The 21,052-nt window shown below is 46.8% G+C and overlaps 1 protein-coding gene across 50 annotated transcripts in view; it reads left to right on the forward strand.

Annotated features, from left to right (window-relative positions):
* Window positions 1-21,052, forward strand: part of RBFOX2 (RNA binding fox-1 homolog 2) — a 172,505-nt gene that overhangs the window by 83,006 nt on the left and 68,447 nt on the right. For 3 of the 50 annotated variants that reach the window (XM_065048187.1, XM_065048237.1, XM_065048224.1), the window contains exon 1: window positions 3,298-3,512. The exons of 41 other annotated variants lie outside the window; for them this stretch is intronic. In XM_065048187.1, the coding sequence (XP_064904259.1) occupies window positions 3,486-3,512 (27 nt within the window). In that variant the 5' untranslated portion in view covers window positions 3,298-3,485. Of the gene's footprint in view, window positions 1-2,804; window positions 2,981-3,265; window positions 3,513-21,052 lie in introns of those variants that run through there. 6 more of the 50 variants (XM_065048248.1, XM_065048230.1, XM_065048227.1 and 3 more) reach the window with 5 other exon arrangements.

Consider the following 21,052-nt stretch of genomic DNA (forward strand, 5'->3'; position numbering starts at 1 on the left):
CCAGAAGTGTGTCTTTTGGTTGTTAAGATTTGTTCCTGATAAATTGGTTCTTTGCACTTGAAACTTTTTTTCTTCTTCCCTCTGGCCTTGATCCAGCTGGCAGGTTTGCTCCATCTAAACTTGAGCCAGCACAGAAATGCAGGTAATGGGATGTTAAAATTGAAGGCTGTGCTTTCTTTGCACCTTAGCAGCAAAGAGGAATTACAGGCATAGCAAAAGAAGGAAGGCAAACCTTGAACTTGCTGAAAGCAGAGTACCTGTGGCTTTCTCTTCTCTTGCCATTTCTACTAGTCCTATGAGTTTTAAACTAACCCAAGTATTTGAAAATGTTTGTGTAAACCACTTAGTCAAACTAGAGGTTAGTTCTTCATGTCTGCTTTCATCACTGTGATTTCACTGGCCTTGCCCTGTTGCCATTTGCTTGAACATCCTTCTCCATTTTATTTTCCATTAGGATTTGAACCAAAAACCATCATGTGCATCTGCGTGAACACAGGAGAGAATACAGAAGTGGTGCACATGTGCACGGGAGGGAACAATGAGCTTTGCCAGGAGTGGTAAAGATGATAAGCTGTGTCCTGGCTCCAGTTAAATTTGCCCATAGTTGTTTCAGAATGCAACTTCTACAGCATGGTAATGAAGTTTCAACGCATATGTGCCTGTGATGCACAAGAAATCATGAGAACTCTTAAGTATTGGCACCAAGAGCCATTCTGAATATGTTGCTTCTTGAATAGATGCAGTAAGTAGGAAGGGATGATCTCATGGCTCTGAGTGGTATGTTCTTCAGGCTTCCAGCCTTCAGCGCTACTCGTGCTCCTCTGTTGTTCCAAGCAGCGTGTTCTGCAGTTTGGGTCTTTGATTTTCCTCAGTAGAGGGTGGCAAATGGTGATGGTTAATTGCATAGTGGTTCCATGATTTGCAAATAGGACAACTTAGATGGAGGTCCACCAAACTTACTTCTTTTGGCCATAAGACATCTGAACCCCCAACACTCAGTGAGGAAAGGTGAGTTGCACAGATTCACCAATTAATTTTATCAGCCTTGCTCATTATCAGGTATTGCTTTTTGGGCTCGAGTAGAGCCCAAAACAACAAAGACCTCAAGTGTTATCAAGTCTGATAATGTTTTCCATGGTATTCTTGAAACTTTTGAAAATCTGTATCAGCTCCTGCAGGCCTGCATTTCTTGTTGCCAGAGCACATTCATTGGAAACTGGGTCTTTTCTTTTGCTAAACAGGAGCAAAGGTGGATATATTTCAAGCATGGGGGAGGAGATGCTCTCTGGCCTACAATGGAGATGGAGGAGGGAGACCAGCAGTAGATTACACCAAAGGGAGTTCCCACTCTGCTGACACATGAGCAAAGCTGGTGTACCAACTGGGCGATGGGGAGGCAGTGCAAGTGAGGGTTCAGTGCATGGCTGGGTACCTCTTTTTCCTTAGAGGATTCTTTTGGATGGCAAATATTTCTGGAGGTTCCTAAGGTGGAGGCCAAAATGGATTAGAAATTATGCTCTCCTGGTGAACAGTGGGGGGTGACAGTAGCATGATGTTTCTTTGTCTTGAAAGTCTATGCCCTAGTTCTGGGACAAGAAGTTGCCACTCTGTGGCAGAGACTGGGCAAATGCAACAGTTAAGTGGAGGGAATAAGGAGATTATCCTGGGTGATTTGCAGAGGTCTAGTGGACAAGGTATGTGTTGCTGAAACCTGGTGCTTTGTCGTGGCAAAGGTATAAGGAGGTCACTGTGTTTTCTGCTGCTTTGAAATGGAATTTACACTTGACCTAGAATCTTGGTCCAGAATCTCAGGTTTGTAATAGGGGAGGATAAAATAATCCAATACTTTCCCTGTTTTTGCAATACGGCCTGTAAACCTGTAGTATTGTTAGATACATGTTAGCAGAGAGAATGAGATAACTGGGAAGAATGCGTACTCTGCCTTGGAGCCCTGCAGGCTGCAGCCGTGGAGGCTGACTCCTTTCAAGAGGACACCAAACCACAGTTTGGTCGTACGGGGTGGCTGGCCCATGGGTCTCTGACTCCATGCTCCGGTGGAATGTAAGGGCTTGGGGTTGTCTCGGTCAGAGGAGTGAGTGTGGCAGGGATGCGCGCTCCTGATGGCCTTCTACTGTGTTAGGGGAGAAAGAGGAAGGGAGGGAGTCAGAGATTGGTTTGCGGTGGTGAGATTGGGAAACTGTGAAGTGCAGCATGGGTCAGCATGGCTTGTCTGGAGAGCAGTGCAGTAGCAGAAGCCCATGAAGGAAAAATCGTTAGGTTGGTTGGGTTTGGGTTTTTTTTGAGTGCAAATTATAATAGGGCATATTTGTGCAAAAGAGAACACGTGGGGATGCAACTTGTTACTGCACCGTAATTTGGCTTTTCTGATGCAAAAACCTGTGTGTCTCTGGAGTACCAGGTGTCAAGAGACATCAGAAGGGCAACTTGCCTGAGCTGGTTTTATTTCTGCATCATGAGCACTGGAGCATTGGCACGGTCTCCTTGTCTAGCCAAGAGACCGGTGGACCTGTGCTCAGCCCTGTCCCGGGTTTCCCTGGGTGCAGCGTTGGGAAACATCAATCAGAGCATCTTGGATCCCATCTGCTAAACAGGGTAGCAGTATATTGGTGTGTTTTACAGGGTAGCTGGGAGAACAAGCACTGCCAACTGTGGAGTGCTCAGGTGTTAAGGGCCAGATGCTTACTGAAGATAAATGGGAGGGGAAAAAAAGCAAGCTGGGAAGGAGTCCAGCGATCTCCAGTTTTTATGATGAAAGAAATGCAGATCCTGGCACGGATTCTGCTTCCGGTTCATCTGACGCACCGTGTCACCCACGCGTTCTCCCCTTTGTGGCAGGAGGGAGGTGTGTGCCAAACTGACAGCTATCTCCCGAGCATCCTCCTGCTGGGAGATGCGCTCTCCCGCCTCCTGAGCTGCAGGCGGGAGCAGCCCGGCCGCCAGCCCCGAGCCGCTGGCGATGGTAGGTGCAGAGGGACACGGCCACGCCGTGGGGTCCTGCCGGGCCGGGAGCCGCGCTGCGCGGGGCGACCTTCGCTTTTGTTTCCAGCTCCTTGGTTGTGTGGGGGTGCGAAAGGGGGGTCCCGGCGGGCAGGCGAGGGAGCGCCTCGCCGGGGTTGCGGGCGCGGCGGCGGCCGAGCCAGGCGGGGCGCGGCGGGGGCGGTCCCGGCTCGCATTAATTACCTTCGGCATTCGGGGCGGTGCTTCCCGCAGCCATCTGGCGGAGCCGGGGGGGCGGCGGGGGGAGCCGCGGCCGGGGAGGGAGGGAGGAAGGGGGAAGAAAGGGAGGAACACGGGAGAAGAAAGGGAGGAAAAAGGGCTCGGTGGGCACCGCGCCGGCGAGGCAGCGCAGCGCAGGCACCCGCCGCCGCCCGCCTGCACGGGGCTGCTGCTTTTTAATTTTTTTTTTTTCCCTCTTTATTTTTTTTTCCCCTCCCCTTTGCGGCCGGGCTCCCCCATTTTGGTTTATGGAGAAAAAGAAAATGGTAACTCAGGTAAGGCTGGCGGGCGGGCTGGGATGCTGATGCCGCGCCGCGGCGCCTGCCTGCCCGGCTTTGTCTGGGCGGGGAGCAGGGTGCCCGGCGCGGCGCGGTGCGGTGCGGAGCGGAGCGGCCGGCAGCGGGGCTGCCCCGCCGCCTCCCCCTGGGGCGGACGAGGTTCCGCGCCGCCCCCGCCCGGCGCTGGGGCGGGAGGGAGCCCCGTCGCGCCGGGCACCCGGGTTGGGCGCTTTGGGCAAGGGGTTCCTGCAGTCCCCCTGCCCGGAGCAGCCTCACAGCGCTCTCTAGGGAGAAGAGGTGTGTGAGGAGCACGGGTGCCTCTCTCCCGAGTTAGGCTAACGCCTCTTTTGAAGGACCGATCCTGGACGAGCACGAAGGTAAACGTCTTCCCAGCCATTTCTCCATCCAGCTGCCGGTCACCGTGAGGTTTGGGAAGCCCTTGTAGGTAGCGTGGGGCTGCCGGTGCCTTCCCGGGGGGAAAGTGGCTGACGTTTCCCGGGGAGCGCACCCAGCTGCCAGGGCCGTTGTATTTCCCCCACCTCGCAACGGTGTTTTAGCAGATGATGCTCGCGTTTTAAGGCTGCTGAATATTTTTGGATTTTTAGATTTTTGTTTGGCATGGCATCTGCAAGTTGCCACCGGAGGGAGGTGGGAAAGGGAAGAGGAGGAGGAGAGAGGCATCGGGAGTTGGAATCCTTTGGAGTTTAGGCATTATATAATGCCCTGCAGTGCCTTGCGGAGCTGGAAACCTTTGGGGGATATTCCCAAAGGGGGCGGAGGAAAGGACTCTTGGAGGGAACTTTTCTTCAAATCTGTGTTTCACAAGTGCTGGATTTTTTTTGTGGAGCTCTGCAGTTTTTCATACTAGATGCATACTGTCTCCTTGGCTTTCCTTAGCCCTGGCTGAATCCTTTTTCAGTAGCTGCTGCTGAGATCCTGCATGTCCCAGTGCAAGGGATGGCGCTTTTGTGGGTGCATGGCTTGGAATGAATCTGCTGCAAGCAGTGACACCCACTTTGACCCTTCCTCTCTCTCATCTTGTGTTTGTCAATGGCTGAAAAAAGGTCTCTGTCCATTCTTAAGGTATCTTCCTAGGCTCCCAAGCCCCACCTTCTGCTGTTTAGTCCCTTCCGTTACCGATTTCTTTTTATCTGGACCAAGGCTTTCTGTTTTGAGATGGAAGAGTTCTGCAGAAATCTCCTGAGGCATTCTGTACCTATATTTAGTTTAGTGAGTGATGCTGAAAAGCTATGTCTCTATGGTTGGAGTCCATTTATGTATTGCTGCATGCTCAGAGAGTGCCCAGTTAGACGGAGGTGTATGCCCCCAAGCTACTGATTGGTGTGTGCACGATTTGAAGAGTTGTTCTGCGCAGCCTTGTGTTGCAATGTGCTCTCGGCCACAACTGTTAGACACACAGCTTGTGCCTGGGTCCCCAGTACACAAGTGCGTGCAGTTTGTGTGTGCCTAGGACTGAGCACCCTGAAGCACGAGCAGGTTGGTTTGGAGATGTGTGGATCTGGGAAGGATGGGATTCTGCTGAAGCACTGGCTGAAACAAAGTGGATATAAACTTGTTTAAAGGTTTGGGATATCGTGATAGACTTCAGGGAAATCTGTCTTCCACAGAAACTGTTAATTTACTAGAGTGGGAAAGGAGACATCAAGACCATGCATTATTAGTATTGGTTGACCTTGAATTATGACTGTATGTACTATCTAGGATAGGTTTTCAGGATTTGTGCTGCATGTTTACATGCTGATGCTGAAGAAGATGCATATTAAAATAAATAGTAGAGGAGGATAGCTCGGACTTTCTCTCGGTTGTGGTCTCTGAATGAGGAACAGATAGCCCTTTTATGCACAGTTGAGAAAGGCACAGAAGGTGAGTTTAGCTGTAGCTTAGTGCTGCTTCTTGCAGGAGGAGCATTTGGCTTCCTAGGCTGGTCCTTAGCAGTGCTTCACTGTAGTTATGGCTGAGTGTGGCACATCCAGGACAATATCCCCAGCCACATTTCTCCCATTCTGTAGTGCTGCTTTGAAGCAGTGGAGTGACATTAAAACCTGTGAATGTATTTTGTTGGAACTTTGTCTCATATATGAAAAGTAAATGTTGGTATGGTAAGCCGGCAATTGCCATTGATTAAATTCAACATTGCTACAGTCTCTCGCTACACTTGGTTCAGTCTCCAGACAACACTGCCTGCCTGATCTGTGTTCTGTTGTGTTTTAGGGAGCAAGCTCACCCATCTTCCTTGGAAATCTGGGAGATCAGCTTCTTTGCAGGCATGAGGGGCTGGTAAAGCAAATGAGAGTGTGTGGGGTGGAAAGACTAGAAGCAGTTACAGGAAGAAATTGGAGGTGCTGGAAGGCAGAAACATGCTTCAAGAAGAGGAAACCAAAATTGCTAATGAGAGCAAGAGCTCAAATTCATTAACAGAAAGTACCCTGGTCTTATCCCCCTTAATCCTAAATCAGTGAAAATGAGTGTTAAACGAGGCCCAGTACATCATGTGCTAATTGCAGATAAAAAAGAGAGTCTTGGGTGGATGGGAATTATATGCTAAAAGGCTTTTTTCTCTGTGCGGTGCACGGTGAGGTTGCTGGCTTGCGTGGAGCACAAAGCCCTCCCTTTCTTGGACAGCCCAGTGCCTTGCTGGCGTTTTCCTCCGAATCTGTTTCCCATCAGGGCTGGGAGAGGGGGAAGGTGTCGAGCATCTCGGAGAGTGGGAAGGGAGCTGCTGCCTCCTTAAGGAGACCTGCCAGCCCATGTGGCAGCCGGCAGTGCCGAGCAAGCGAGTGTGCGTGTGTATATGTATGTATATATGTATGTGTGCCTTTGTAATGAATCACCCCGCCATTGTCTGCTCCCCTCCCTGCTGCTGGCGATGGAGCCTTTCACCTGGGTTGCTGCCTGCTGGCGGCCTTCTTCCAAGGTGGGAAGAGGAGGAGGAAGAAGGGTTACTCGCGATAATTAAAGCCAGGCTGGGGAGAGCTGCTATTTTCCGACTGCAGCACCCTGTTTTCCCTCTTTCTCTCTTGAGTTCACGTATTTTGATGCGGGTGTAGGCAGGAACGTCTGAAGGGTCCCCTTCTGTGCAGCTGCAGGATCACCAGTGTGCATTTTGTGGCACTGCTTGAAGTGTCTTTGCTGCCCTGCCTGCCAGCGTGCCCCCTCCTGTCCCCCACAGCACCCCTTGGAGGCTCCAGCCAGCACCGTTTATCTTGGCACGTGTTTGACTTGCTACGCTCTGCCCAGGGCTCAGGGAGGTGATGGCGTTTGTGGCTTTGAGACTAATTTATGTCCTTGTTAAAATGAACCAGCAAGCAGCCTCATTTTTTCCAGAGGTTTTCTTCCCTTTCCCTTCCCCCTTCCATAACCCTTTCCCTGCCAGACCCTGTGTGTAGCTGAGACAACCTTGTGCAGCCAAAAGTTGCTTGCTCAGTCAGTGATTGTTTTTTTTTTTTATTTCTTAATTTTAAAAAAAGACAAATGCAGAGCTCCTTAAATGGAGATCTTATTTAAATCAGAGCTGTGGCTGACTCATTAAAAGCTTCTCTGTCTCCTTTTCTTTCCTCTGCCTCATTCCATTTCCCTATCTTTCTCTACCTCCCATTACAGTAATGGCGTGATAAAATGGATCTTTGTCTGTGTTCCATGTTGGGATCATGCAGGGGGTGTGTATTTGGAGGGGGAGGAAGACAGGAGATGGGGAGCCCTGCCACGACAGCCACCTTGTGCTAACTAAAAATATACAATGCATCCAATTATAGGAGAGCATCCTCCTTTGTTTGACCTGGCTGCAAGGGAGACCGAGTCCCAGAACAGCCGTCCCCTTATGTCTGCTTTAGGATCTGTTCCCCTCCAGGCAAGCTGGATTCTGCAGGGTTCCCCTGCCTCACTAAATTTTTTTCTTTTTTAAAGAGCTTTTTCTGTGCATAGTGAAGGCTCTCTTTTGTTCTCTCTGACTTCTTCCAGGAGCTACCACTATTCCCCTGTCTCCTTCTCTTGCTTTGAGGCATCTCCTTTTCTTTTCTGGCCAAGCGTCCTTGCTGTTTGCTCCTCGGTTTGGTGTTACTCTTGCAAACTTGCATGAGCTGTCTGAAGGGGATTGCCCTCTGTCCATGGCCTTGTGCTCTTCTTTGCCTTTCAAAAGCGACGCTTGTTTACATGATACCTGTCTCTCTGCCTATGCCTGTCCCCTAGTTTTTGCTTCCTTTCTACTTTTTGTCGTAGGACTTTGTTTTAGCGCTGCAGACACTGTGTCAGCAGCAGAGGTTTGTGTGAGAGGAATCCTGGCCGGTCACTTTTCCAGGAGAATCTCCCCTGGGAATTGAAAGCTGGATCTGCGGCTCACTTCCCTGATGTAAGGACACGGTTGCTTGAGGTGGGCCTGTGGGTTGTGTCTGTAACTGTTGTAATACTTAGAGATTTAACTGCTGGTTGAGAAGGGCTTTTTCTTAAGGGCTTAAAATCAGTGGGGCCTATCAGAACCCAGTAAGTGTTTTTTCAAGTCCTTTTCTCCTTACCACCTTTCCTGAGCACTTTCAGATGCGTTGGAGTAGAAGCGAACTGCTGTAGGTGCGTGCAGAGCAGACTTGGGATGGCAGAAGCTGTGTTCAGTGTTGCCTAGGCAGGATGGTGTTGTAAGGAGGAACTTGATACAGCAGTGCCATTTCCTTAAGTCCCTGTCCTAGAAATAACCTCGCTGTTCCCTAATGCATTTCTTCTGCAGGTGACTAGGTAACTAATCCCCAGGTACCTGGGAATTGAGAAATGAGGATGCCTAAGTTTGCCATGGTACATGCTGTGATATTCAGATGACAAGGCTGTGTAAATTTAACATACTGTTTTATTGTTATTTTAAGAACTATTAATTTGTGAAGTATCTGGATTAGTGAAAAGGTTGTAGCGAGCTACCAAAAAATACTGAAAGTTGAAGGTTGAGAAGGAGAGAAGCCCTTAAAACCAGCAATGTCTTCCCCTGCAGGTTATTAATTCATGATGGCTCCATTGCACTTAATTAGTATCGACCAGCCTTCTACTATAAAATTCTAACACCATTGCAAAAGGGGGCTGCAATGGGAGAACTGATGGTTTTAGGCCTGGATTCTGGCCTTATTAACTGCTTTAGGTAAAATGCTTGATGTTCCTCTTTTAGATACATTTTCAGCAGATGATGTGTGCAGTTAGCTGCCCCTTTTCAATGAGTTCCTTAACCTGTGTGTCTCCCAGTTGCAAAGTCTCAGAATTGACTGACAGGCATCCCTTGAAGGTCTAAGTACCAGGGAGGAGGTGGCTGATTTACCTCAATCTGTTCTAATATTGTTATAAAGGTTGTAGTCAGGTATTCTTTCTATCTGACACATTCTCTGGAATCAGAGTAGAGAAATGTTAACTTTCCTACCAAAAGTAGTTTGGTTTGCTCCTGTGCAGTTATTTGTGATCTTTATGTTGTGGTTTTTGTTTATTTTTCTCCTGGGCTGCTGAAGCTCATGCTGTGACCATGGGGGCTGGGATATATGGGCTGGCTTTGTAGGGTGCGCAGAAGCTAGAGCAATTAGTGTTCAACTGAAAGCTTTCTCAAAAAACTACAGTGGGCTTTGCCTATATAAAAGAAAACAGGACAAATGCTGGAGCAGTTCAACTGTGTGCTTTGTTTAAAATATCTGGGTTTTTTTTTTCCCCTTTGAAAAAATGTCCATTGAGCAATATTATTCACAAACTGAATTGAGAGTTATCAAGATGGTAATGGGAAAGCACTTCAATTCCAGGGCATTTCCATATTTTAAGTTGGGAAAGAAACCTTCATTTGTTCTCTTTATTTCTGTTTCTATTTATGATAGTCTTTAATCACATGATTGCATGCTATTTTTTTTCCACAAGAAAGAAAAACCAGACAGCCCTCCACCCGTCCCCATCAGCTCCAGTATATGTGTCACCACGATGACCTCCGCAAGCATCAGTAGCAGGGTTGGCCATCCCACAGACCTCTGCCCCTTACACTGAATGTGTAATTAGCTGTCATTTTCTCTGCAGGCCAGCTTGATCTGTGTTTGCCAGTTGGTTTTGTGCATTTGCTGGCAGCAGAAGATTGGTGACTTTTCACAATATTAGGCTCTGGTTTAGGCTCGGGGAGCATACACTAGTAGGCACATTTTCCCCTCTCTTCCATCCCTGCATGACCTCGCCTGTCTCAGCTCTGCCATCCATCATAGATGGATAGATGGGTCTTCTTCCTCTCACTCTCTCCTCATGATCCCTGGTTAGTGCTTGTCCTGTGCAAGTCCATGTCCATGCTGTCCCTGTCTCCATTCCTCTCTAGTTATGCGTCATCGTCTTTCGGCACACTACTTCTTTGCCTTGACCATTTCAGTTCTTTCTCAGCTAATTTTTAGGCCTGCTTATTCTTTCTTCTCCTCCTCCCTGTGCTCACTACAGCCTTCTTGTCATATGTTTTTTTAACTTCTCCACTCACTCCTTGTATTCCTCATTTAGTTTTCCTTTTCTGCTCCTGTTGAAGTCAAACTTGTCTGATTTGTCCCTTTTCCCCCCAACACTAAGTCTGTCCTGTTGGCGCTCAGGTTTCTTGTCCCAATTTACTTGCCTTCCACTACACTTCCAGATCTGTTTCTTGGGTTCCTTTGGATTTGAGGTAACTGCTGTTCCATATGACTTGATCCTTGCAAAGGTGATGGTGCAAAGTATGGGAGATGGATAATCTCCCTGCTGTCATTGATCTCCAGGCCGGGATCTGACCTTGCAGGTATCTCCTGTGAAGCTATGGATGAGCCCTGAACCAGAGCGTGAGATTACAGACAATTGGGTGCAGGTGGCACTGCCAGCCTCCCTCAAGCATCTCTATTTCCTGTTAGGATCAACTGTGCCTAAACCATTCCTGATGGCGAGTAACCTGCCGCAAAAACAGTTGTGATGCCACTGCCAGCCTCGACAATCCAAGTCCTTTCCTTTCTGAGCATTGCTAAATGTTTCCTAATATTTAATGTAAAGCTTGTTGCCACCATCTGTTAAATTTACACAGCCTTGTCATGTGAATAATGATATCCATGATAAATGTAAAGAGTGGATTGGTTCCTTTTGGCAGATTTTGGGTTTTTTCCTTGTTTTTAGCCTTTTTGCACCATCATATAATAGATATAGTTGGTAAAATGTAAAACAAGCATAATGTTGGTCAGATTTTGGTGACTTTTTAGTATGGGTTGCTAAATATAGTTCGCTGAAATGCAAGTTTTTCTGTTAGACATGAAGTCCTCACAGGGCTTTCCAAGTGTGTGAGGCATTTTTTTTGTGGTCCCCCCTCCCCCAGTCATAAACGAGACAAAATATTCCACCTACTTCTTTCCCTGGTTGGATTGATACGTCTGAAGTAACAAAAAAATTAGCAACCCTGAAATCAAATGCGGATAGCATGAAAAAAAAAAAGTTAAAATGGTTTCTCAAAATTACAAACAACTGAAAACAGGGTCTTAGAATGGGAAGTATCAGCCAGCCTGGCTCTACCAGCCCTGCCTGTAATGGAGACTTTCACCCTGAGTCCTCTCTAAATACCTAACTGGAATTGCACTCCAAGTAGCCTGTAATCTGAGGGTGCATGGAGACACCAAAAATGTCCAAGTAATTGCAAGGGTAATCTTCTAGTCGGTTCTGAAGACTGCCCTCGGGCTGGGAGTCTTGAATACGGTTAAAACCTTCTGAACTGTCCTCTGGGTTATCCTACTTAAAATTCATAGTCTCTGCAGTTGTGGTCCTGTGGAGTTTAGGATTTCTGTGTGCTTTATAAGTCCCAGTCTTGCCAAGCTATCTGACTTGGAGGGCATATTTGACTTTCAGATAATTGCTTTTGATTAACTAAGATTTAGATAATCAGAGTTTGACCTACACAGTGCATAGACCATCATTCACCCATCGGGTTTCACTGAGGCTCCTTATCTGAAGCCTATGCTCTCCCTCCAGTCCTAATAGCAAAACCTGCTTTAAATTACTTAAAAAGACAGGTTTAAAAATGCCTTGGAGAGGAGTTCAGATTTCTTGGATAGTTTTAGTCCTTCTTTGTCTCACATACCCTCCATGAAGAGTGAAACCCTTAATTTGATTTGTTATTCTTTGTAGCTTTTCTTATTTTTGCTATTGCAGCATATGAAAGGAGGTTATCAAAACTGAACTATTATGCAAAGTACTTAGGAATATTATGGAGCAGAACTAAGAAGGCCTTTTGTTTTCTAGCTTGTGTCCCTTTCTGCTTTGTAAGACGTGGTTGAGATAAATAGGACAGCAGGGGAATGGATTTTGGAGTTTCACAGGCAGAGTTTTGGATCTGTTATCTTACAAAGGATTCTTCCAGCCTCTACCAGGAGGTAGAGGAGAAAGAGCATGGTAATTTGGTGAAATTAGTGGATTAGTCAATTTGCTGACTTGGTTGGACTATAAGGTATTGTGGCATGTTAGCTTTGTTCAAATACTCCTCTTGCTTTTCTTTGTGTGTGTGATGAAGCTATTTAATGTTGTTACACTTGTCTTTCAAAACTGTTCTCTGGTCTGCCTCCACCTGGTCTCAGGATGAAGCTCTCTTCTGTCTTGAAGCAGTGGGAGAGAGAGGAAAAGTACTTCTACGAGTCCCTCTTATATAAAACTTGGGGGGGCGGGGAGTGTTGATATTTTGTGTGTATTTGTTTGGTTGGTTTTTTGGGTCACTTTAGACTGTGGTGGAGCAAATCTGTGGTAAGGAGTGTAGTGTGGTGAGAAATGGGAATGAAGAAAGTGGTGACTGGAGGCTGTGGTGAGAACTTGAGACAGTTCCCTGCTCCAGGTGTCCTTCACAGGGACATGGGTGATGGGCTGTGAATGAGCATATGCAAAGTGTGACTGATGGAGAGGTGTAGTCAAGGAGGGACCGACCCTCTTTGTGGTTGAAAGAATTCGGGTCATCCAAAGCCAGCTGTAAACCTTCATCCTAAGAGAAATTTTCTGAGGGACTCTAGATCTTCAAAGCTCCTTTTGGTCAAAATGCCGCAAGGGATGTGAGAATGAATTTATCTGGTAACATGGACTTCAGAAAGGTGGAAGAAAAGACTGCTGGGATCTTGATGCTCTGTCAAAGCTAGACTGCTAAATGCCTTGTCTTACTGAGTGAATCTAAATAAACCGGGTTAAATCAGATTAAAGATCCCTGAGCTGTGTTTTCCACCAAGTCTGAAACTGTCATTTTGGGCAGCCCGATGGCAACTTTGGCTGTAGACAACGTGCAGGTCCTCCTGGAACAAGCCCGGCTGTGAGGAGGTAAGAGAGGCAGTGATGTTACTGTCTCTTTCTGCTCAAATGTGATTTCTCAGGACTTTTTTGTTGTTGTTAGGGATGCTTTTAATTGGTTTTGATGGTGAGCTGCAGGAGTTACTTCAAGTGTGGCACAGAAGTCGGGAGAAAGCTGCACCAGAAACTGCAGACTTGATCTTCTCAGTTCAGACCAGCGCCTGCTCTGCCTCCTGCCTGATTGGGTGCCAGAGGTCCTGCCTCGCAGCTCAGCCACGTGGCCAAGAACGCATCTAGAAAGCCGAAGTGGCTTTTTTTAGTGGGTGGGTTGGAAACTCTGAACCATGTTATGTGTAACACAGAAAAGAATAATAGCTGGAGCTGAGTAATAGGAATTTCTGAATGTTTTGGAGGAGAGTAAAGGACGCTAAATTTCATTCTTCTAGAGGGTTTATGGAGAGCTGTAGTGGCTTTCAAAAGTGTATTGTAGGCCTCTGGGTTAGGTGTGAGGCTCAGTGCATAGCCCTACAATTATTCTGAGATACTACCTGGCCTAAATCTAGGAGAAAAGCTGGTGGCAAGCAAGAACCATGTTTGATTGACACAATTTAAATGCAGTGCTGTGATGAGCCTCCTGGCTACTATTCTGGCAGTCCAAACAGAAGAGTGTCAGTGTGGGGCCAGGCCTCCTGCAGCCCATCCAGCTGTGAGGGGGTTTGGGAATTGCCCTCAGCTGTGTCCATCCCACCTTCCTGCCTGGAGTTCTGTCCCTGTGTGAGCTGCTCTGGTGTGAGGTCAGGTGCATCAGTCCTGCTGTTGCTGAAGTGCGGGGAGATAAGTCTGTTAATTAGGCTGTTGTGAGCACAATGCTAGAGGCAGTTGCTCAGATCATTCCCTCTGTGATCGACAAAGATGGACCATAGCTAGAAAATGCAGGTGGTCCTCATACCCTGTGGTGCTGAGTTCTGGGATTCTGGCACAGCTTTACGTCTTGGACATGCAAGGGGAAGCTATAAGAGCAATAGATTCAGTTGCCATTGTTTTAATCTTACATGATATTTGGAGCGTGGCCTTTTAAATAAATGTTGGTGGTTAATTTCTAGATTTAAAGGAGGGTTTTCACGTGCATCAGTCTTCCTGTGAATCTTCTAGTGCATTTTGAAGGCCTAAGAAAGCAAATGGACTTCAGGTAATAACAGGTACTTGAGCTGCTGTGGGCTGCTACTCATATTGTCATTGGCTGCTTTTGAATATTAACTCTTCCTAAAAATGTATTAGGATACAAAAAGTCCTTAGTTTGTGATAAGCTTTACCAGCCTGGATGCATGAGGTAGGAAGGGATCACCTGTAACAGAAAAATAGGTTACAGAGCCCTGATTTGTTCTTGCGTTTGGTGCCTGTTTAGTCCTGATCCTCTGACTGCCCTTTGCTTCCAGCAGAGCAGGGCAGCTCAGATCCCTTCAAATGAGATGAAGTTAAAACCAAGTGCCAAGGGCTTATGCTGAAGAACGTTTCTCAGGTTTGGCAGTGATGAAGTATGTTTGTGGGCTGTGCTGGCCCATCTGGGGGATAACTGTGTTGAGCTCACCCAGCAAGCTGGGTCTCCTGCTTTCCAAGCCAAGAGTGTGTTGGGTTTTAGAGGGACATGTCTTTTGAAGGAGCATGTTTGTAGGACAGAGCAACCGTCTGTCTCTCAGTTCCACGCAGTGGCTTCAGACTGATGAGAAACGATTCCAGTTCCTTATGTCCTTATTGCTTTTGATGGATGGGTTCTTCAAAGAATAATTCACTTTTGCTTTCTTATTTTCAGTTAACTGTGCTCCTTCTAAAACAGTGAGGATTATCATCTTGGCCGCTCACATACACGTGCTGCAGGATCTCCTCCTCCCTGTCCTCAGTTGCGGTGTTGCACATTTCACACATCTCATCTCTTAAAGGAGAGGGGGTTGTACCTATGGAAATTAGAGGAACTGGCAAAGTCTGCTGAAATCTTGTGGTGTTTTAGGTCAGCTGTAAGTGATAGTAATCTGATCTATGGCAAATCTTTCCCTCCCTAGTCCCCAGGGTGCCTGCTCTGCCTTTTGCATGCCAGTGGGGCTGATAGGATCCAAATTAACTTTTTCATGTGTTTACATTTATTTTCTGAGTCATGAGAGGTCCTCAGGAGGCACAGGATTAAATGTTGTTTTCCTTCCTAACACTTCTTGTATTGTAGCAAACATTATCTTTTCATTCTTGCCTGGGATCAGATGCCATTTTTTTCCATGTAAGTGTGCTGTTGGGTATGCGACCCATCATGGGAATAACGTGGAGCTGCACGGTTAGCAGAGGAGCACTTGTTATTTTGATGTCTGCTGCAAAATGGTGGTTCTTGCTCTAAAATACTTGGTGAGGTAATTGCTCATCTTCCAGGATATTTTGCTTCCTCTGTGTATGAGGGCTGTTAATAGGATAGGAAAGTACAAGATGTTTTTTTGTGCCAGCCTGGGTCTGACTTCTGACTGGATCCTTTAGTTTTAGCAATACATGAAAAGACAGTTGGGGTGATGGTTAGGAACAGAGATGTAAAATCCCAGGACTAGCTGCTGGCCAAGCAGCGGTGTTGTTGTTACTTTCTACATACACTGCTGTGATTGCCATTTTATATTTTTAATATAAGGCAGCATCTTTTTGGTGGCGTGGCTGATGACCAGTCTTGAAGGAGGGTTGCCGCTGCTCTTCCAGGAGCCTTTGGTCAGAAGGGACAGAGGGCAGCGGCAGCTGATTAATCTACCTATTCAGCAGGCAGCTGGTCTTCCTTGAATTTCTGTAGGGAGGGAGGTTTTCCTGTTAGATGGTCCAATACTTTGCTTTGGAGCAAATTCATGCCACAGAGCAGGGGATTGGGACAGAATTTCATTAATAGGAAAACAGCCATCCCCAGCAGGCTGTGCAGCACTTGGATGCTGCCCTGATCTCTTCCTTTGACCGTGAGGACCATGGATGAAATAGCAGAAGCTCTGGCTTGCGGTAGAAAGCTCACTCTCGATGTGCTGCAGGGCCATTTTTGTGCATAAGAAAGACCCATCTGTTCCACTTCAAAGGTCTCAAAGCAGCTGAAATGAGACTGCAGGGGAATTTAGCAGTTTAATCCAAGACCGTGCATCTGCAGACCTTGCTGAGTTGTCACATACCCTTGCAGGAGCCCTGCCGTGCCCAAGCCGTGACAGGGACGAGCCGTTTGGTGCCCAGCTTCTACCTTAAGCTGGGCCAGGATCCAGGTATGAGGAGCAGCTTCTCCTTGTGCAGTCCGAGAGGTGTCATTGAAAGCATGTGGCATGTTGAGATTGCAGTTTAGTTACCATCATCTTTTAAAATGTGAGCACCGAGAAAGGCAGAGGTGCCTCTAATTTGTTATATGCTGTTAGTTACAGCCTTTCCCTGAAAGGGATCTGCCCTGGTGCAGCTCAGTTAGCCAGGGCAGGCCAGCTCACACCTGTCACTTAAGATAACCCTTTGGCTGCTCCTAGTGAGTGTGTCTTTTTGGCTTCCCTTCATTCAGGGTAGGCACTATCTGTTTTCTGAAGGCTTCTCCATATATTGCGTGACCAGGAAATATCTTGTCTTTTGAATCTAGTGAGATATGCAGTGGAAGCTGGTATGAAAGTCTGGTTTTAAGCATCGCCATGGGTTTTTATGGCCCTATAAATTTGATCCTGAACAGGTGTCTTATGTGTGATTTTGATTTCTTTCAAAATGTACTGCAAAATTTTATTTACCCCTTGAAATTATTTAAAAAAAATAGTTTATTTATAGGTGAGAACATAGCTAAGATCCTTGTTAAAAATGCAAGCTTTTAGCACCATGAAAGTCAAAATAGCCCCAGTACGTGAACGACATGCAGATGACAGCTGAATAAATGCATGCATTTTCTGTATGTCCTAAACCTGTTTTCCAGCCAATTTTATTTGTCCCAGTGATGGCCAAGTTGTGTACATCTGTTAGCGTCCCACAGAGAGCCCAGCGGAGCTGCTAGCGAGCAAGAAATGCCTGAGTAAATGCAGTCCTGAAATTAAGGAAGGGAGTTGTGGGGGGGAGAGACAGGCTTTCATTCATACTTCACCGCTCAGCCAGGCTCTGGTTGAGCTTTTGGGTTTGGTGGGCTTGTATTTTTGCTCTTTGAAGGGGCAGTATTAAAAGATTTAAGACCCTGTGGGGTCTTAAAGCAAATTCTTTTCTCCCCAAGTGTGAGCACTACACCCAAAAGCCAGAGGCCCCAGAAAAGGTGACGGCAAAGCATGTGGTAAGTGCATTCTGCACCTCTCTGGAAAGCAGAGCACCTTTTTACTTTTTCACAGTGTTTTTGCTTGTTTGGAAAGTAACCGGAGCTGTGCTCATCAATATTTGAGGCTCTCAGGTGCCTGTTGAGGGCTGGAGGGAAGGAGGGCCAAGGGAGGGCAGGCAGTGTGGGAGCCAGAGGGGCAAATAGGGAGCAGCCCTGACCCTGCCTGGTTGTCTCATCTCCCTTATGCTAGTAGACTTCTCATCGGGACGAATGTGCTCTGAAATATTTATTGCCCTGTTTAAATATTCATCGCTGCAAAGGCAGCACAGCCTGATGGCAGCAGCAGAGCCTCAAGGGACAGGGGCTGCAGCAGTCCCTGGCGTTTCCGTTCAGTAATATGATAAAAATATATTAAAAAAAAAATAATTGGGCATTCCCCCACTGCAAGATTGACAGGAGCAGTCAGGCATACGTCTCGGTGTTTCCTCTCCGTGCCAGAGACTTGTGTTTGCTCTCAGGCTTCTATGCTGGGGTGCTGCTCTTGGTTGCCAGATGCTAATGCTTTTTTTCTAGGCCTGTATCCTGGAGCAGGCGGCTTTGTTTAGCCTGACACTGTATGCGTGAAAGGGGATGTACAGAAGGGGAGACCGACTGGCTGAAAGGGTTTAAGTTTTGCGTAGCCTGTTCTCTTGTCTTCCTGTAGGTGCGAGCAGACAGAGTGAGGCAGGGAGAGAAAGGATCTTTAATGCACTTGGCTGTAGAAGGTGTATGTCCGCTGGGAATTATGGACGGGTAAATTTCATGGGAATGCGTGCAGTAACATATTAATGGAGCTGCAGATGCTGACAGGCATGCCACCAAAATGAGTTGTTCTTATATCAATTTAGCTTTTAAGGTTTATTGATTTAGCTTCAGTGAAATAGAGCGGTTTAAAAGTGGAACTACCAGTAATATGCAGTAGTTTAATGAGAAGATTTGGTGTATTGCTGTTGTTAAACCCACACATGCTTTTTGTGGCCAAGGCATCGATGTGGTGGTGACAAGGGCGAGCAGCATGCTTCCAAAGGTACGGAGGGAGCTGCTTGAACGGGGGCGCTGCAGGACCTGCATTAAGAACACCCAGCCCAGGAGGAGCAGTGAAAGATGGTCAGACACACTGTGGACCTGGGGCTTCACCTTTGAGCTGTGCAGGTGGCCTTTGTAAGGGAGAAGTCTATGCTGGTTTGTGGTTACAACAGGAATTCAGTAAACATATATTAGCTGGAAGGCCTGGGGGAAAGAGACTCTAAAGGATTTGATAACAAAGGGGAGTTCTTTCCTGAGATACCTGACAATTCACCATGTAAAAACCAACTCTGTACTGGCTTACATTGGGACGCTCTGAAAGCTAAGCAGGTAGAGGCAGTAACATACGCAGAATGTCCAAGTAACCTCTTGTTCTGGGACAAAGTGGCTTTCAGGTGCATTTCCAAGTTGCGCTTAATGTAGCATAGCTATGGGCTGCTGTGAGAAGAATAGTCCCCCTCGTCTCTCTGCCCTGGCCATATGTTCAGCCACCTCACTGCTTTGGGCACCGTGCTTAGGCGGATATAAACCGAGACAGTTCAGTTTATGACCAAACAGACAACTATTGTTTGGATTAATTTTCTGGCTACAGCTGTGGCATGACTTGGTCTCGCAACAGCCGGGGAGGGAAGCAGAGCCCATGCTTCTGAGGCCAGCTGGTAGTTTATCATATTAGGTAGTACACGAAACTGCACCCATACTTCTCAATAGCTTGTTCCCCTCCATAAGGTGAAGTCATTTTCCTTATAAATGTGTCTGCTGCTGAGTTTAATCTGCTTTAATTTATGTGCATTGACTTCTGCCAGCTCTTCTTAGCTTTCCAGAACATTGTCCTATAGATCTGGCCTCAGATGGTGTCTTCTGGTGTATGTGTTGTAGGCCATTATGTCTCACTCAGGTGCTTCTGATTTGAATGACATAATGTTTTCAGCACAAAGGCATGAAGAGATGGAAAGGGCTGAGTCCTCCTCACTAGCTGACTTAATGACTGTCATTTAGGAATCAGTAAACAAACTAAAATGGTACCTTTTACCAGAACTGAATTTATCAGACTCAGCTTCTGGCTATTGGTTTTATTGATGCCTTTGTTCATTAGATTACATATTATTAGTGCCTACTTCTTTTTTTTTTCCTCTCCTGACAATTAATATACTTTCACAAAACAGTCAGTTGACACTTTTTTTAATTATAAGCAAAATAGATTGGGCTTTTCAGGTTTTTCAGTGTACAGCCATGTGGCTTTTTCCAATCTTGTGGTCATTTTTGTGGCTCTCGCTTGTTCCCTTTTGAGTTTTTTTAATTCCCTTTTTAAAATTCATGTGCAGAAGTGTGTATCACCTTATTTTTTTCATCTGGTCAAGGCCACGTGCTAAAGTAGCAATGCTTCCCACACCCTCCTTGTTGGTAATATATCCAAACAGCTGTAGTCACCCTTTGTACCAGGCTGCTGCATTGGTGAGTTCCTTCTCTGTGGCCATTCCTTTAAAGAACCTCTGATTTCCGAGACACATAGTGGAGGTTTCCTTGAAAATGGAAAACTCCTCTTGGAACAAATTAGTAGCAGGAGATAAGAGAATGCATTGCTGGAATGGAGAGTAACTGTGGGAAGAAATCTGTGTTTTTAAACCATCAAATTTCTGTTCCTGAGCATGTGCCAAGTCAGTCTCAGATATCCTCCCCCCACCTCAACCCTGAGAGCAGCTTGAAGTAATATTGTCGCTGTGTTACTGAGTGCTGGCGCTCGAGTCACAGATGAGTCCTGTTTGCTTCGGCTGGGGCTGCTGCATCGCATCCCCTGTCTCCTGTACTGAATTCTGACCCTACCCACACTAGGCCAGTGGCAGTGAAAATGTGATGGGACTGAGATGTTTGGCTGCTTGCATTAAAAAAAAAGAGCCCCAAGAGGAGCTCTGGTTTTGTGTTTAAGTATGCTGGATACATCTCTTCCCCCACCTTTGCTCCATAGTCATGCCCAAACACGCGGCTCCTCGCTGTGGTTTCTGCCAGCTCTGCAGTTCTTTCCGAGGCATTCAGCACTCTGCAATGGATTCCAGATGTGCTCTCCCCTTCCTGGCACTTTCTCCTTTCCTCATCTGGCAGTGAGGCAGGGCTTCTTTTCCCTGTGGGGTGCTGGAATTAGTGCAGGCAGGTGGGAGGACTTTCCTGCTGGACACTGAAATTGGGGGAGTTGGAGGGGCCTGTGTAAGTGAAGCTGGGTGATGGGGCTTTGAGGTGTGTCCATCCTCCAAGAGCCAAGTCAGCTTGGACCAGCACCTCCACACAGCTCTGTACCACTTTCAGCTCATTCCCCTCACAGCAGGGGAGAGGGTGACAGAGAAGCCCCATGCCAAAAGCAATATTCAGAATCCTTCTTAGAAGAGCACTGAATATACAGAGAGATCTGGAAGAGTCTCTTAGAGATAGCTGCATCACATAGTAAGGTCTTTGAAAAATTCCTCTGTAACTAAAGTAGATATAAATCTTTCTAAGGGGTTGAATGAGCTTCATGAGGGTTTAAACATTCAGGAAAGCAGTTTGAATTCTTGAGGTTGCCGGAATAACTTTCCGCACTCACTGAGACGTGGTGATGTGCTTGCAGATACAGGGTGATAGTCCATTTGCAGAGCAGGGACGTGGGATGAAAAGCTTATCAGTCCAGCTCAGGTACCTGACTGGAGTTGGAGAAGCAGTTTTTTAGAAATATGACGTCACCCAGAGAACTACTGTCTTCCTTGAAACAAAGCTGTCTGGAGTGAGCAGACTGGTTGCAGAATTAGCTGAGATAACGGTAGCTGTGACACTAACCTGACAGCCTGGTTGAGAGTTACCACAAGGCCGGGTGGGATTTTCTTTCCTGTTATATTTCCCTGTTCTTGTAGCCCTTCTTTTACAGAGCAGCACCAGGAACCACGGGTTAGTGGTCAGGAGTAAGGCAGAAAAC

Source organism: Columba livia, chromosome 1, assembly GCF_036013475.1.
Source record: "Columba livia isolate bColLiv1 breed racing homer chromosome 1, bColLiv1.pat.W.v2, whole genome shotgun sequence".
Lineage (NCBI taxonomy): Eukaryota > Metazoa > Chordata > Aves > Columbiformes > Columbidae > Columba > Columba livia.